This window comes from Dasypus novemcinctus, chromosome 4, assembly GCF_030445035.2.
Source record: "Dasypus novemcinctus isolate mDasNov1 chromosome 4, mDasNov1.1.hap2, whole genome shotgun sequence".
Classification (NCBI taxonomy): domain Eukaryota; kingdom Metazoa; phylum Chordata; class Mammalia; order Cingulata; family Dasypodidae; genus Dasypus; species Dasypus novemcinctus.
In genome coordinates, this window is record NC_080676.1 from 81,350,131 (window position 1) to 81,367,517 (window position 17,387).

The following is a 17,387-nucleotide window of genomic DNA, read 5'->3' on the forward strand; positions in this document are numbered from 1 at the left end:
TAATAGAACGGATTTGTTGCTCACCTGTATGTATCCAGGGCTGTTAGCTCCCAAGTAGCTTGCAAAAAAGTATAGCATAGTCTTTCTGTAACAGGAATTTATAGCCATTGAGGTAACAAACAAATCAGTGGGAACATAAGACTGACAGTATAGGTATATACCTATATATGGATATATAGAGAGCCCCAAAGGTATACATAGTGATCATACAATTACAAGTATTTATCCGTTGTCTAATGTGTGCATGGTAACATCCTAGGTTCTATGTAAAATGCATAGAAGTATTTTACAGGATGTGATCTGTGCTCTCCAGGAAGTTTGAACTAGTTAGTTCAAATATGCTTCCCCAGAGAAAAGTTACAATTTAAGGCAACCTGTGTTTCAGTGGAGGAAAAGATTAGTATGAATTGGTGAACTGGAGAAAGAAATGCAAAGGGCATACTCCCAGTTTTGTGATTAGGAGAAAATGGAAGTCACTTTGCATTATAATGTCTTTGAAATTAAACTAAATCAGTATTTTCTGCACTTTTTCAGTGTGTGTGTAGAAGAAGAGCAGCGAAAGTTTGGAAAACAAGTGGGCCTTATCCACAAGGGAATGAGATGCATCTGAATCCAGATAATAATGTTTCATTTCTCTAATAGGTGAGGTCATTTATTCCAGTGGTTCCTATATCTGAATAAGCACCAGAATCTTCTTGGAGCTTATGAAAACCACACATTTTTGGATCCTACACCAGACACTAAATTAAATGGCATACCAGCTACTATATTAAAAATGGCATCAACACAGAGTATTTTAATTTTGCATTATTCTTGGTCAAGCAAGACTTCTATAAGGAAAAATCATACCTCAGTAATTTGGGGAAGTAAATACCTTATGAATAAAGAGAAATCAAAACACAATATTTATTTACTCAAAAATCTTTGCCTAGCTTCAACATTGCCAAAAAAATTATTTTTTTTTTTACTGATTTATCCCTAAAGAAATAAGAAACAGTCTCATAGTTACAAAACTTGCTAAATAAGAAAATGAAGATTGCAGAAAAATAGGCTCTTCTCTTTAAAAGAATAAACTATAATGGCATCACCAAGATGGCAGAGTGAGATGTTCCAGGATTTCATCCCTCCACCTGAGTTTTAAACAACAAGCAAAAACAGGAAGATCACATTTCTAGGTATAAAAGAAATGAAAGCAGGGACTCGAAGAGATATTTGTACAACAAAATTCACAGCACAATAGACAAATGACCATCAACCCAAATATCCATCAGATGAATGGATAAACAAAATGTGGTATATACATATGTGAGGTTTGGAGCTGTATATACCCAAAACATGTTCTTAAACTTATTCCATTCCTGTGGGTGTGAATCCATTGTAGGTAGGTCCTTAAAATGAGGTTACTTTAGTTAAGGTGTGGCCCAAGATGGGTCTTAATCCTATTATTGGAGTCCTTTATAAGCAGAATGAAATTTAGACAGAGAAAGTCACAGAGGGAGCATCCAGAAGCTGAACATCAACAGAATCTAGAGGAGAAGGGAGAGACCAGGAGATGCTGCCATGTGCCTTTCCATGTCATGAGCTAAGAACAAAGAATTGCAAGCAGCCAGGCTCAGAACTCCACAGTCTTTGAGGAGAAAGCATTGTCTTGAGACTAAGATAGAAGTGCAAATCAATTTCTATCTTAGCTTCAATACTGTGAGCTAATAAAATCCAACTGTTTAAGCCAACCCATTGCATGGTATTTGCTTGAGCGGTCCTAGAAACTAAAACAACATGCAACAGAACATTATTCAGCCTTAAAAAGGAATGAAGGTCTAATTCATGCCACCACATGGATGAACCTTGAAGATATCATCATAAGTTAAATAAGTCAGATACAAAGGGACAGATATTATAAGATTCCATTAATATGAAATAGCTGGAATATGCAAACTCATAGAGACAGAAAGTAGCATACAGGTTACCAGGCATAGAGGCCACGGAATGGTGGGTTAATGCATAATGGGTATAGGGTTTCTGTTTAGGGTGATGGGAAAGTTCTGGTAATGGTTGGTGGTAAGCATAGAGCAAAATTGAGAATTTGGTTAATCCCACTGAGTGGTGTATTTGGGAGTGGTTGAGATGGGAAAATTTATGTTATATATGTTTCCTTAATTTAAAGGAAAAAAAAGCAATTGAAGAGACTGACAATTGCATGCAGTGCATGTACCTGGACTGGATCTAATAATGGAAGAGAAAAGACTCAAAAGGACATTATTGGGATATATGGCAAATTTGAAAATACTGTATTAAGCTTTATATCGTTAAATTTTTTGAACTTAATTATACTTAAGGTGGTTATGTAAGCCGTTATCCTTGTTCTTAGGAAATTTACATGGAATTATTATATGTTCAAGGTGCGTGACGTATACAATCTACTCTCAAATATTTAGAAAATATGTAGATAGATTCATAGATGGATAGAATGATACGGCAAATGTGGCAAATGTTAAAATTGGTGGATCTGGGAGGGGATTGTTTGAGTTCTCTGTTTCAGTTTTGTATTATTTTCACAACCTTACAACCTTCCTGTAAGTTTGGAATTAATTCAAAATTTAAAAGTATTATATATTTTTAAAGATTTATTTATTTCTCCTACCTCCACCCTCCACCCACCCCCATCCCATTGTCTGTTCTCTGTGTCTATTTGCTATATGTTCTTCTGTGTCTGCTCAACAACCTGGTCTTCTTTGTCTCTTATTGTCTGTCCTCTGTGTGTTTTTTTGTTGTGTCATTTTGCCACACCAGCTCTCCACTTGGGCCAGATTGCCACGTGGGCCAGCTCTCCTGCATGGGCCAGCACTCCGTGTGGGTCAGCTCTCCACTTGGGCCAGCACTCCACTCAAGCCAGCTCTCCAAGCATGCCAGCACTTCATGTAGGCCAGCTCTTCAGTTGGGCTACCTTGCCTTTACCAGGAGGCCCTGGGAATTGAATCCTGGACCTCCCGTATGGTAAATAGTAGCCCAATCACTTCAGCTACATCCACTTCCCTAAAAGTTATTTAAAAAGAATAAATAATATAATCTTCCTGGGATTGGTGATAAAGTGGTTTTATTAAATAAAAGCAAAATTACTTAGAACAAAGTAAAATTTTTCCTGTTACAAATAATGTTAAGACATGTGAAATGAGTAAATCTCCCAATCCAATTCCCCACCCCAGTCTTCCCCACCTCAATAAAATGGCACCACAAGGGAGCAGATGTGGCTCAAGCTGTTAGTGCCTGCCTCCCACATGGGAAGTCCCAATTTGGTTCCTGGTGCCTCCTGAAAAAACAACAACAATCAGCAAGCAAAACAAATGAAAATAAACTCAGGGAAGCTGATGTGGCTCAGTGGTTGAGCACTGGCTTCCCACATTTGAGGTCATGGGTATAATCCATGGCCCTTGGGTTCTAAAAAAAGGGATTGGGCACCACGATTCTCCCAATCCTTAAACTGGTTGTTCTCTTTCCTGCCTCTCTCATCGGCAGAAGAAATCATGAATTTGTCCTCATCTCTCCATCCCCACTGCTACCATTTTACGTGCCCCTTTAAATGTCCTAGCTTCCATGGGTTCAGATCTTAGTACCATCATTTACCAACGGACTGACTTTGGACAAGTATCTAACCTCTCTGTGTCTCAGTTTCCCCATCTGAAAAATGAGGTTATTATAAAGATTAAATAACTTTGTATCTGTAAAGCACATAGAACAGTGCCTGGCAACATAGTAACCATGTTCTATGTGCTATATTCAAACTTCTGTATCTTCTAAGCCATTTCATGCCAAGTTCTCCTTTGCCCACCATGGTTCAGCTATATTGTTTTGCTCTAAGTTCTTCAAACATGCCAAGCTCCAACCCTTATGATCTCTGCACAAGTTTTATTTTTTATCTGGACTACTTTTCTCTCCCATCTTTACATCACTAGTCACTTTCCAACCTTTAGTTTTCTGCTGAAAATGTCACTGCCTCAGGCAGATTTCCCTCTCAAAACAGCATAATCCTTATTTTCTACTTTAGTCCCTTTGCTTATTTGTCTCCTTCACAATGCTTACATAATTTTACATAATATATTTTATATACTATTTTATATATTAAATATTTTCCTCATTTGAATCTAAGCTCCAGATGGCAGGGATGTATCTGTCATGTTCACTGGCACACAGTAGGCACTAAATAAATTGCTGAATGAAGGAAAGATGCCAGTGAATTAACCAAAAAGTGGCAGAGGAGTTTCAGTGTGGCAAGCTAGGAAGCAGTTAAGAGAGAAAAATTGAAAAATAAATATACAAATGTACAAAAATAAATTTACAAAATTCCTTACCCTGAGAGGTAAGTACAATGAGAATATGTACACATCTATTGGATTTTATATATTCATGAATGAAAACCTATTCATTCATGGAGTCTTGCCTTTTACTCCAAACTTCCTGTGGAGCTCTTCTTGCTATTGATAAAGTTGCATTTATTGTAAAGAATTGTAATTACTGTATGTTTTCCCTCCTTGTCTCTTGCATTAGATAGGAGCTTTGTGGAATTCACTTTTTCATCAAGTTCTTTACTTAACATCCAAGTAAGTGCGTAGTTGGATGCTGAAGCGTGACTTCGAGACTTGGCTCCTTTACTTGGCAGTGACGTGATCTTAAGTCTCCCAACCGCCCCTCATCTGTAACATGGGGACGATAACTTGTATATGGTTGCTATATGGCGTTCAGGCGATAAAAAGGACGACTCCTATAGCATGGTGCCTACACATCGTAGGGGTGGTCCCTGACTGAGGGCGGGGGACGACTTACGTTAGCTAGCGGGGGTGTGGAGGGCGGGACCGCGAGTCCCCTGGAGGAGGCAGTCCCACTGCGCAGGTGCGCGTGGGAGGGGACTGGGTGCTGACTCTCTGGGCTGCCTGTGTAGTTCTGGACGCAGGCTTGCATTGGCGGCAGCCTGCTGTCGCCCAGCCGACGTCATCTCCGTGCGCTGCCACGTCTGCTCAGCTCCGCAGTAATGGAGGCTGAGGTTGAGTGCTGACGGGGCCGGGTTCTGGCTCTGTCGTTCGCTCTGGCCCTGGCTCTGGGTCTGGCTCTGGCTCTAGCACTGGCTCGGGGTGTAGGTCTGCGTTTGGCAGCCCGAAGCCTGGACACCCATTCTCGACTCTCTGGCGTGGACAGCCTGCGGAGAAGCAGCTGGTTTGGAGCGGCTCAACGCGGGGAGGGAGTTCTCTTACCTGGAGTGCAGCCTGTAAAGCCGCCGCCTTCTCTCAGGGATCCCGCCCTACCGACCAGGCATCCTCCATGCGTGAGTATTACCGAGCTGTCCGGCTGTCCCGGGCCCGCTTCGGCCTTGCGGGGTGTGCGGCGGGGTCCGCTTTGTGGCCCCTGGCTAGGGGCCAGTCTGCCGAAGTTTGTGATCTCTCGCCATCCACCTATCTCCTTTCCCATGCCTCCTGTCTTCCATCCCGGCCTTATGACCCTCATATCTCTTTCTTTATGCTCGTTAATTGAGCAAGGACCAGCATTGCTTACCTCCAGCGTTTTTAATATCTTTTCTCACCTGGCTTTTTTTAGTCTACAGTTGAAAGCTGTTAGGAATAGGGGACATCGGAGCAGTCTGCAATAACGTTTTCATAATCAGGGTTTTTCCAGGGTATCATAATTCTTTGGGTTTTGGTTGTATTGTTTAGGAAACAGATTCGGTATCCATATTAGGGTAACCGTGGTTTTGCCATAGATTAAGGAAAACAGAGGCTTTACAATGAGGGTCTTTATCTGTTATTTGCCTTTTAATCTTGTAGTGTCAGTAATTTCTAAGTGGTTTTACATTGGGTTTTCTGCGGCTGGCATTCATTTGAGTTCCTTTCAATATTTTCACCCTAACATATGGAGATAGCACTTGTACAGTTTTACTTGTGAAGAGTTAAAAAACCTGATAATGCACTTTCATTTGCCTTTGTCAAGCCTCAACAACCTCAGTAGGAAAGGGACATTTCTTCTTCTTCTTCTGATGAGGAAACAAACTCAGAGTTTAGAGAACTGAGTTAAGGTGAAATAATACTATTGACACATCTGGTCTCAGAACCCAAATCCTCTGATAATGAAACCTAACTTTTTGGCCAGTGCTGATTCTTCAGTACTTCAAGCCTTAATATGAAATATTATGTTTGAATTGGAAAAACATATGCTGTAATGTTTTTGTAAATTCCCACTTGATTGTAATACATTTCTTGTGAGACTAGTCAGCTTATAAAAGACGCTCGTTTTGACTGGTCTAATGCTGAACATAGCTTAGATGAGAACCTAAGCTTATCACCCATTAGAGTCTGAATAGTACTTATCATTAGAATAAAGCAGGTAGTAAACACTGGGAACGTCTGTTTGAAAATCTAGTTTTACAAGGCCTACTCATTCAGTTTTTCTGCTTGTTTTGTTAACTTGCCTATTTTTAAAATGATAAACTGATACTTAAATGTTTTTTGTTGTTGTTCAGAGTTGAAACAGGTTAACAGCCATTAACCTGGGTTGCAACTACAGGTGGCACTGGAAGCAGACTGGTTCCCGGACATGCCCCGTGGAAGGAGGGGCCCTAGTCGGCAGCAACTAAGCCGTTCAGCTTTACCTTCTTTGCAGACTTTGGTTGGTGGGGGCTGTGGCAATGGAACAAGCCTGAGAAAAAGGTAAAGAAGAAATAATAATGTCCTGTGATCAGAAGACTGACAGAGTCATGCTGTTCAGTTATTTACTTATCAGGATATATTTTTGGCAACAACGTAGAAATCCTGCTCTTGAAGACTGAAAGCTCAGTATTTCAAAATCCACTGGAGGTAGAAAGATCTGATATGCCGCACACAAAGCAAAAGCATTCTATTTCTGGCTTATGAGAAGGCTGATGATATAAATTCTATTTATTATCTTTTTTAGTATTAGAAGATAGGAGAAATGAATTAAAATACAAGGCAAATATAATGATTTGACAACTTATTGGCATGAGGTTTTTTGAAGGGTGGGGAGGCTTGGCAAATTGAAATTGATAGCTAACATGAGGTTCTAAAAGTATAAATCAGATTCCATAAAAGGTTTTAAAAATGATTTTGTTTAAACAAAATGTTTAAAATTAATAAACTATTGGCACTAACCTAAATATCTTAAGATTTGTGTCATGTTGAATAAGAATAAAGAATTTGACCTTTAATGGAAATTTCTCTCTGTTGTTTCTAATTTTCAAAAGTTGGGATGAATTCTTTCTAATATTCTTGTCTAGGATTACTCATCTCATTAGGAGGCTTAATCATGTAGCAATGAAAAGAGATGTTTTTTCCTGATCAAATGTTTGGTCAAGATAATTTTGCCAGCTAAATTCTGTTTCTTCTCTTTCCTTGATTTTAAATGTCAAAGGTAGCAATCAGTACCACTCTTGTCTTATCATGTGTTCTTTCCAAATTGTTACCTTTTGCTTTTCAGGCCCTTCTGATTATTGTGCATTTCTCATTTCCTGGCCTGTCCTCCTTTCTTACTTCCCTTTTTTCCCTTTCTTCCTTTCTTCCTTTCTTTCTGACTTTCTGACTCGGGTCCTACCAAATCTTCATAATCAGTTCTGATTTTATCATTTCAGTGGGGCTCTCCCTGAAATCCCAGTTTAAAGGAAATTTTCTGGTTTCTAATTGTCATTATACTAATTTTTAAATCCAAATTTTGTATTTATGTATGTATACTGATTGTAGTTTCTTTAAAGTACTATTTTTTACTCTATTTTGCTTTTCTTTGGCTTTTCTCGTTTTAAAAATGGTGATACTGTCTGCTTCATAGCAGGATGTTGAAAATAAATGTAGAAAATTGCAATAACTTCTATTGTTAGAAGTTATTCCAATATTTCTACAACTCACATGCATTGTTTTATATTTTAAAAATTAAAATTAAAAGAATGAGAATGTATGAAAATGCTTTTTAAGAAAGGTGCTATCTAAAACATAGGTATTGAGGTAAAGAATGTTTGCTATTTGAAGTACTTGCCTTGATTTTACTAATATATACTATCATCTTAGTGATTCAGTACTGTTTTATTGTAATAGAAAATCCTAACTGTGTCTAGCTAGAAAATTCTCTCTGCTTCCATGTTAAATCCAACATTTCTTTGTTTGTGCTCTCCTACTTAAACTTTTAGGGTTCCTCTAGATAATTACTTTCTCACACTGTCCCATGGAATCCACTTTGCTGTCTCAGGGACTCCTGTAGGAAAGCTTAGAAGAGGGAAGGGATCAGACAGGCCTGGTAGCCCAGGTTTCCGGTTTCCCAATCCTCTCTTAATCAGACCGACTCCTTTCCTGTTTTCCTGTGTGTGCATGTGTGTATGTGTGTGTTGTGTTTTGTTTTGTTAGGTACCTGGGATTGAACCCGAGACCTCGTACATGCAAAGCAAGCACTCAGCCACTGAGCTACACCCTCTCCCCTTCCTATGTGTTTTAAATATATCTTGTAAAATATCTCTTTGGGAGAGGAAAAATTAAGTGTTCTGCTCGTAAAAAAGAGCTTGAAAACCATATTCCTAGATGGTTATACTTAAAGTCTGCAAATAGAATATTGGGAAGAACTAGGAACATTTGGAAAATGCTCTTAACTGGGTTTAGCTGGTGGTGCTGCATTCTTTTCTCTGCCTTCGTTATAACTCTTCAATCCTGTTTTCAAGGTTCCAACCATAGTTGCCTTGATCTCCCATTCTCTACTCTTTTTCCTCCTTTAACATATATTTCTTTAGCAGTTAAGTGGGGAACGAAACACATTTTCGGTAGATCAGAATGAAGCAAAAGATCATTGTTCACAGTTTAAGAATTCACTAAAGGGGAGCAGATGTGGCTCAGTACATGGGAGGTTCTGGGTTTGGTCCTTGGCGCCTCCTAAAAACAAAAAACAAACAGCAAGCAAACAAGCAGAAACACCAATTCAGGAGAGACAAAGTGGTTGAGGGCTGGCTTCTCATGTACAAGGCCTGGGGCTCAATCCCTGGCCCCAATACTAAAAAAAAAAAAAAATTCTCTAAGGCCATTATTGACTGATTTTTTTCATGATATTCTTAGCTAGGAAGATTATTTTTGAAAAAGAAAGTTTGTGTATTTGTATGAATGATTATTTCATAACATTCTTATATAGAGAGGTTATTTTGGAAGAAGGTTATATAATTGTTTTTTTTTAAGATGTATTTTATTTATTTCTTTCCCTTCCCCCCCGTTGTCTGCTCTCTGTGTCCATTTGCTGTGTGTTGTTCTGCATCCACTTGCATTATCTAGCGGCACTGGGAAACTGCATCTCTTTTTGTTGCGTCATCTTGCTGCGTCAGCTCTCCATGTGTGCAGTGCCGCTCCTGGGCAGGCTGCGCTTTTTTCACGTGGGGCAGCTCTCCTTGTGAGGTGCACTCCTTTTGTGTGGGGCACCCTTATGCAGGGGCACCCCTGTGTGGCACGGCACTCCTTGCACACGGCAGCACTGGACATGGGCCATCTTACCACATAGGTCAGGAGGCCCTGGGGATCAACCCCTGGGCCCTCCATATGGTAAATGGATTCTCTATCAGTTGAGCCACGTCTGCTTCCCTAATTGTTTCTTACTGGGGAAGAAGCAAGTGAAATAGATTGTTTAAGTTGCATAGGACCTGGGGAAGGGATATAAAAAAATGAGGATAAAGGCATTGATAGATAAACTAGAATATGGTTTTAAAAAAGATGTGTACACATAAAGACAGTGAACAAATGAGGAAAGCTTACTTTTAAGAGTGTCTGTAGAGTATTGAAGAGAAATAGATAATTTTTAAAGGACGATATGGTTTTAGATAATATGTGTGATTCTACAAGACATCGGTCAGCTGGAGAAGGCAGCATTTGCCCGTTTGGTAGGTATTTATGGCCTGATTGGTAAGTTTGTGGCAATTACTGGAGAATGTCAGAAAGGTAGTTCGAGGGAAAAAATCAAGATTGAAATCTGTAATTCTTTGATCCTCGTTTAGTATTTGTTCTTGGGACAATATGATTAGGTAATTGGTCTTCTAAAGAAGGTGTATATATACTATGTATTTCTGAGTTTCCTAGTGAGCTTCTAGTTGAAGGGAGAATTTTATTTGAGAAGGATTAAAAGTAATTTTTTCTTTGTTTTTTCCTTACATATACTTTATAGACATGTCACCTGAACATATTCTAATAACCGCTGCTTTCTATATCCCTTCTGAGTCCTTATCCTTTCAAATCTTTCCTACTCTGTTTGCCTACCTAAATTCTGCTGCTTGTTGGCTGAATTTAGGCCTGAGATTGCTGTCCCTAGAAGAGCCTACTTGTGAGGCTGGCATCTGGGAACTTGACTGGTAAACAGTTCCCTACCCTGATATAAAACTCTCTCTAAATAGTTAAGAATGGCTTGTTTGGACTACACTGTTTGTGCAAACAATGTAGGTTTTTTTTTTTTATTGAACACCTGCTTTCCTTTGAGAGTCAGGATTTTTGGCACATGCTAGACAGGGCACCTATGTGATCTGCCCCCAATGAGGCCTTTATTTTGAGCTTCTCTGGGAGACAGCACTTCACACGTGTTGTCGCAACTCATTACCGGAAAAATTAAGTGCATCCTGTATGACTCCACTGAAGGCTGAGTCCTGGAAACCTGCACCTGTTCTCCTTCAGACTTTGTACCTTGTACTTTTTCCTTTTCCTGCTTTTGATTTGTATCTTTTTGTTGAAATATAAGTTGTGAGCATGATTGTATATTGAGTACTTTGAGTACTCCAAGCCAAATTGTGAAACCTGGGTAAGGTCAAAGAGAAATGTCCCAATCCCTTATATTACAGATGGGCAAACTGTTCAGGGATATAAAGTTCCTTTCTCAAAAACCACAACTAATTAGTGGAAAACCTGGGGCTAGAACTGCCCTACATTGCATTTCGAACATATATATCACTTTGTTTTACTTAAACCTATTTTAATATATTTTTAGAGGAAAGATATTTTTTTTTCCTAAATTGACTTCTCATATTAATTTTCTGAGATGTATTGATGTATTAGTGTGCCAAAGGGGTGCTGATGCAAAGTACCAGAAATTGGTTAACTTTTATAAAGGGTATTTAGTTAGGGTATCACTTCCAGAAGAATAGATTAGTTTACAAACATAAACTTTCTCTTTTTGGGATTCACAAAATTAGTCTTGAACTGTCACAATTGACCAAGTCTTTTAAGTTATTTTTTTCTTTGTTTTATGAACTTTGATCTTATCTCTTTTCATGCTTTCAATTTTATAGATTAGGTGAAAAAGACAGTCTATGGATTCTCTATATAAGAATACATTCCTCTTTCCCCTCTGATTCCCTAGATCACTGACCTTTGTCTCTATCTTCTCGTTTGAAATTTAATGCCCAGAGCTGTATAGAGTATCACAAATGTAGGTGTCTTGTGCTTTGTTTTGAATAACTTCCTTTTATTTTTTAGTTTTTAATTTTTTGGGTTGAATTTCTAACCTTTTAGCCTGTAAATCTTAACAAATAGATTATCATGCTTTCCCCCTTTGTGACCTTTTTTTAATTTTCCAGGTTATTTATTTATTTATTTCTCCCTACCCCCTCGTTGTTTGCATTTGCTGTGTCTGTCTGTTGTGTACTGGTCTCTTTTTATTGGCGGCACTAGGACCTCCCATGTGGGAGGGAGAGGCGCCTAATCACTTAAGCCACCTCCACTCCCTGCTTTGTCGTGTTTCTCATTATGTTTTCTACCTCCTGTCTTTTGTTGTGTCAGTTCGCTGTCTTACTTGTCTTCTTTAGACTGGGAACTGAACCTGGGACCTCCCATGTTGTAGGCGGGAGTTCAGTAGGCGGGAGTTCAGTAGCTTGAGCCACATCAGCTTCCTATCCCCTTCATGACTTTTTAATTGAAAGGGAAGAAGGAAATATAACTTGTTCTAGAGTAGGGGCATCTAACCCTGTAACTTCTCATCAAAACTTTTTATTTCCACATTTTATATATAATTGGAGTGGGAGAAAAGACTGACTATGGCATTAATCCTCTCTATTCAAATTCACCAACTTGCACAACTCCAGAGGGCACTTTTCATGTTGTATTCTATGTGAACGATATCTCCTGGAGTTGTGCAATGCTGTGGCCCACCAAACAGAAGAGATCAGAGGGCTGTAGTGTGTTAATTTATGAGTGAACAGGTTGTAAAAGAGCTTAGAATAAAGAACAGTAAGATAGGGACTAAAATCTCTATATCTTTGTGTTTTAAGAAAGCTCTCTCTTTTTCATGACCTGTTTTGGTTTGCTCCCTCCTCAATCTAAAAGTATGTATTGGCAGTAAACTAGGAAAACTATACTCTCTGTACTTAAGATTGTGACCTGGTCATAAGACATAGAAGTGTACAAAAAAATTATATAGCAGTATGGAAAGTACAAAAATAAAGGCATAGTTTAGGTATAATAGTGGGACAGAGGAGAGATAAATCAATTTAGATTGAGTCAGAGAAGGCTTCACAGAAGATATCCTTGAGCATATTTAAGGTCTGAAAGGATGAGTAAGAGATCCTGAAGGATTTTGTCAGTAAGTTTGTATGTGAGGGTTTAAAGAAAGTGGTTAGAGAGGTTATTGCAGGTAAAGAGAATAGCATGCACAGAGACAATGCTTGTTTGTTCACAGACAGCAAATAATATGGGTATCATGTGGAGTCATGGTAAGGGCTGAAGCTGTTCTGTTAAGAGGGCTCCACAGGGCATACTAAAAGTTTTTTTGGATATTATACTGTTGGTGGTAGAAAGCCATTAACAGGTTTTAGGCAGGAGAGTAACACTATCAGGTTTGTATTTTAGAAAGATCAGCGCAGGTTAGAGGATTTGATGACAGTGGAGTTGGATTTAGAGGTATTACTGCAATAGTTAAGGTGAAAAATGATGGATGTTTGTGCTAACACAATGGGTTTAATGGGGAGAGTACAATTTGGAGAAAGTTTGAAAAAGTGGAATCTATAAGATTTAGAGGTTGATTGACTATGGAGAAGCAGAAGGTAATTTCTAGAATGAGTTCCAGGTTTTTCATTTGGGCAGCTAACTGGGTGGGCCATAAAGTAGGATCAGGAGTTTAGGAGAAGTACAGAGATGTCCAGTAGGCAGTTGAATGACATGGGTGTAAAACAGCAGTGAGCTCTATGCAGAGAAATTTTAGTCTTCAGCATGAAGGAGATAATGGAAAGCATGGGCTTGTATTAGGTTGCTGAGAGAGAATATGTGGAGGAAGAAGAGATGAAAATTCCAGGTTAGAGTCTTAGGGAAGGCCAACAGTTAAGAGGTAAGCAGAGAAGGAAGCAGTGGCCCTTTATGTTCTGTGACACTAAAGAGTATCACCGTTTGAGATAACCATAATTTTCTCTTTCAGGAATGGTATTTCTGTTGGCCTTCCGGTCCCACCTATCACAGCCTTAATCACCCCAGGTCCTGTTCGTCATTGCCAAATTCCTGACTTACCTGTCGTTGGGAGCCTGCTCTTTGAATTTCTCTTTTTCATCTACTTGTTGGTTGCTCTGTTCATTCAGTACATCAACATCTATAAAACGGTGTGGTGGTATCCTTACAATCATCCTGCTTCCTGTACTTCACTGGTAAGTCTTAATAGGACTTTAAGTTCTTCCTGTTACTTTGTCAGGACACTAGTTGGAAAGTTACGGGTAGAAACTATTCTGGGTAAAATGTCTTTCTACTAATTCATAGATTACTTTCACATACATAATCCGTGATAAGATTGTTAAAGTATAAATCCTGGCTTTGGAAGTAAAAATATAAATGAAAATGCAGAAAGCTTTTAAATAATTTATTTTAATAATATCGTGGAAGAATTTTGATATTTAGCTTTTTCAACACCATATTAAATTAGTTGGAAGCATAGGGTGGGTGTCAAGGTAATTTAATTCCAGCAACTCTGTCCTTTTAATGGCTATATTAGGATAATGATAGCTTCTGTAATATATAAACCCAAAATTGTATAATGCCTCAAACACATGCCAGTCTGAGGTAGTTGTCCTGGTTGTCAGGAATAGCATTCTTCAGTTTGGTCGTTCAGGGATCCAGGCTGACGGAGGTTTTGCTGTCTGCCTATATTTGGCCTCCAAGGTGGTTGTGTTCCATCCCTGTCAGCCAAAAAGGAGAAAGAGCAAGGACGAGTATAAGGGAGAGTTTCTTATGGGCTAGGCTCACATTACTTCCATACATGCCTACTCCCAACTGCAGGGGAGGCTAGGAAACATTGAGTTTACTGTCTAGGAAAGGAGGAAAATACAGACTTTGATGAAGAGTTGGCAGTCTCTGCCCCAGAGTGAATTCTCTGTTCCAGCAGGTGTATCATGCCGTTTTCTATATTGAGAGGTTGTTTTAGCTAATGTCAGTCAAGGTTAGGCTTTCTGTTATTTAGCGTTGAATCTAAATAATAGTGTTTCAGACTTAATTAGAAAAGTCTATTTCTGCTGTGAAAGAAGTGTGGAGGTAGGCAGGCCTGTGTTCTAGGTAGTTTTCTAGTTTAGAGACTCGGTCTTCTTCTGTTTTTCATTTATCATCCCACTGTGGGATTTCCATTTTCATGACTATCTCTTTGACCAAAGTGGCTGCTGAGCACCACTCATCATGTTAGAGTTCCAGAGAGCAGGAAAGAGGAGGGGCGATGGGGATGGGAGAAGGTGCAAAGAATATGCATCTCATCTGAGTCAGCTCCACATATGAAGCCTTCCGGAAAATCCCATATACCATTTTCACTTCCTTTGGCTGGGTGCGTTGTTAGCCTGAATAAAATCGAGGTTCTACTGCAAAATTAAAATTCAGCTGGGAACATAAACTGTCATTGCTGTAGAATATAAAGATACATTTTAAGTTTCTTCTTTTTTTTCCAGTTATTTAGGTGGGTAGTGATAATCCTGATGGTGAGAAAGTTCTCTATAGGTTTTTTGTTTGTTTGTTTTTAAGATTTTTTTAAAAATTTATTTCCCTCCCCTTCCCCACCCCAACCCCAGTTATCTGTTCTCTGTGTCCATTCACTGTGTGTTCTTCTTGTGTCCACTGGTATTCTTGTCAGCGGCACGCGGAATATGTGTCTCGTTTTTGTTGCGTCATCTTGCTGGGTCAGCTCTCTGTGTGTGCGGTGCCACTCATGGGCAGGCTTGCACTTTCTTCACACTGGGCAGCTCTCCTTTTGGGGCTCAGTCTTTGTGCGTGGGGCTGTTCTATGCAGGAGAGACCCCTGTGTGGCACGGCATTCCTTGTGCACATCAGCACTGCACGTGGGCTAGCTCCACACGGGTCAGGAGGCCCTGGGTTTGAACCATGGACCTCCCATGTGGTAGGCGGACGCCCTATCCATTGGGCCAAATCCGCTTCCCAGGTTCTCCATAGTTGGGTATGTAAAATAATGGGTGAGGTTAGTCAGTTGATTGATAGATGTATGGTTGGCAGTGGCGGATTTAGAAGGGTGGTAGAGAAATGCTCTAGAAGAAAAAAAAGCTGTTGTCCTGGATAGTTTAGTATATATGTGTCTGGGACTTACAAAAGATTGGGAAACCTGCCTGGCCTGGTGAACATTGAAAGATAAGGTGGACCAAAATCTTAGTATAGAAAGGGAATAAAAAATTTCTTTTAAATTTTTGTATCACTTGGTTGTTCCTGTAATTAACTGTTAAGAATTTTCTTTCCGTAGTGACCATCTAACCAAATATATGAAGAGAACTTCAGTTTCTGTAATTAAAAATTGTAATTATTTAAAGCAAAATTGTATGGTTTTCTTTTTTCATAACAGTCTTCCTACCTGGATTAGGTGTTATTGAGTATTGAAACTGTACTTCATCCATCTTTGTTAGGCCGCGATGGTATAAAATGAAGACTTTGGACTAGGTCATTGTTAAAGCTTCTTCTACTTATGTGACTCTTTAAGTACAACCTCACTGTCTTAACACTGATGCTGGCCAGCATTTATTAAAATATTTACTTTGTTTTCTGCAAGTATTATTTCATTTACTCTTTATAAGAATAGGTAGGTACTATTATATGATTCCCATTTTATAAATGAGGAATGTGAGACCTAGAAACTAGGAAACCAGCTGAAGATCACATAGTGGCAAAGTAAGCACTCAGATCCAAGCCTACCCACTATGCTGTATTTATCCTAGTTTTACTCCATTAGTACTTCTTGGATGATTCTTTATAAAATTTCCTGTTTGACATTCCCTTGGAAACGTATTTGCCATATTTTCAAGTTAATCAAAGAACTCTCCTCCTAGTCAACTCTTTCTGACAAAGTTCTTTAAAATATTTCCTACAAATGTTGCCTGAAAGCAAAGGGACTTGGTGTTCCTGCTATGATCAGGAAGTTACTACAGCTGCTGACTCCAGAATTATGTTCCCTTGGCTCTTACCCATACCACCAAAGATGGATGCTTTTTATCCTGTCTCTCTCCCCACTGCACTCAAGTACATCAAGTTTTATGTGAAGCCTATGGCTGGCAACCTAAATCATATTGAGAACCTTAGTTGCAAAAAAGTATAGAAATGTAATTTCTAGCTTTGCAGTCCCTGCAGTAAAGGAGGGCACACTTAGAAGAGATTATAGTGTGGACTGACTCACTTATTTCCTACCCATGATCCATACTAAAATGAAACTTAAAATTTGTGTCGAGCTAAGAGTAACATGAAATAGTAAATAAGAGAAGATGTTAGTCTGTGAATTTGAAAGGGGCCCAAATTAGCTCTTCAAAAATTGAATGGGCTGCCAGAGATGTTGTTACTTTCCCATAACTGCAAGTGTTGAAGCAATGGCTAAGTGGCTACTTGACTGGGATGTTGTAGATGGGACTTATGACTCAAATAGGTGGTCTTTTAGGTTTTCATCTGAGTGTCTGACTGAGAAATTTATCAGATTTATAGATTAGGCTTTTATTTTTCCATTTCAAAATCTTAGTAATTATCAAAAAGAAAATGTGGGCTTCTAAACATGTGAAATATTGTTCTGTCAAGCAATTAGTTAAATGAGTCTTAGCCACCTGAAACATACAGCTAGTAAACTGTTTAAAATAGGAGTGGAGGGCTCTCATTAATAATGTATCCTGGTTTATGGAGGGTTAATCATGAACAGATTACCTGTTTTCAGTGATTTAGAATATAATAGAATTAACTTAATAAGATACATTAGGCATTTAAATCTTTTGATTTAAGAAATGTCTTAGATGGACTGGCAATGTATAAATAAGACCCAAACATTACATAGGGATCTAGTGAACTTGCTTGCTTTTTTTTTTTGGAGGAGTAGGAGGGAGGAGTCTCAAAATTAAGTGAGGTTCATGCTGTTAGAATCCAAAATAGTTTAAAAGGGGGAGAGGGTGAGAAAGA

General features: G+C 38.9%; 1 protein-coding gene across 12 annotated transcripts in view; it reads left to right on the forward strand.

Moving 5' to 3' along the window:
- TMEM39A (transmembrane protein 39A) overlaps positions 1–17,387 on the forward strand; it is a 37,426-nt gene that overhangs the window by 539 nt on the left and 19,500 nt on the right. For 6 of the 12 annotated variants that reach the window (XR_011648671.1, XR_011648670.1, XR_011648673.1 and 3 more), the window contains exons 2-5: positions 535–642; positions 2,165–5,314; positions 6,503–6,689; positions 13,402–13,624. Coding sequence is in view for 8 of the 12 variants with exons in the window: in XM_071214777.1 (XP_071070878.1) it covers positions 6,577–6,689; positions 13,402–13,624 (336 nt within the window). In the remaining 4 variants the exon portion in view is untranslated. The remainder of the gene's footprint in view (positions 1–534; positions 643–2,164; positions 5,315–6,502; positions 6,690–13,401; positions 13,625–17,387) is intronic. The other 6 variants (XR_011648672.1, XM_058295781.2, XM_071214774.1 and 3 more) reach the window with 3 other exon arrangements.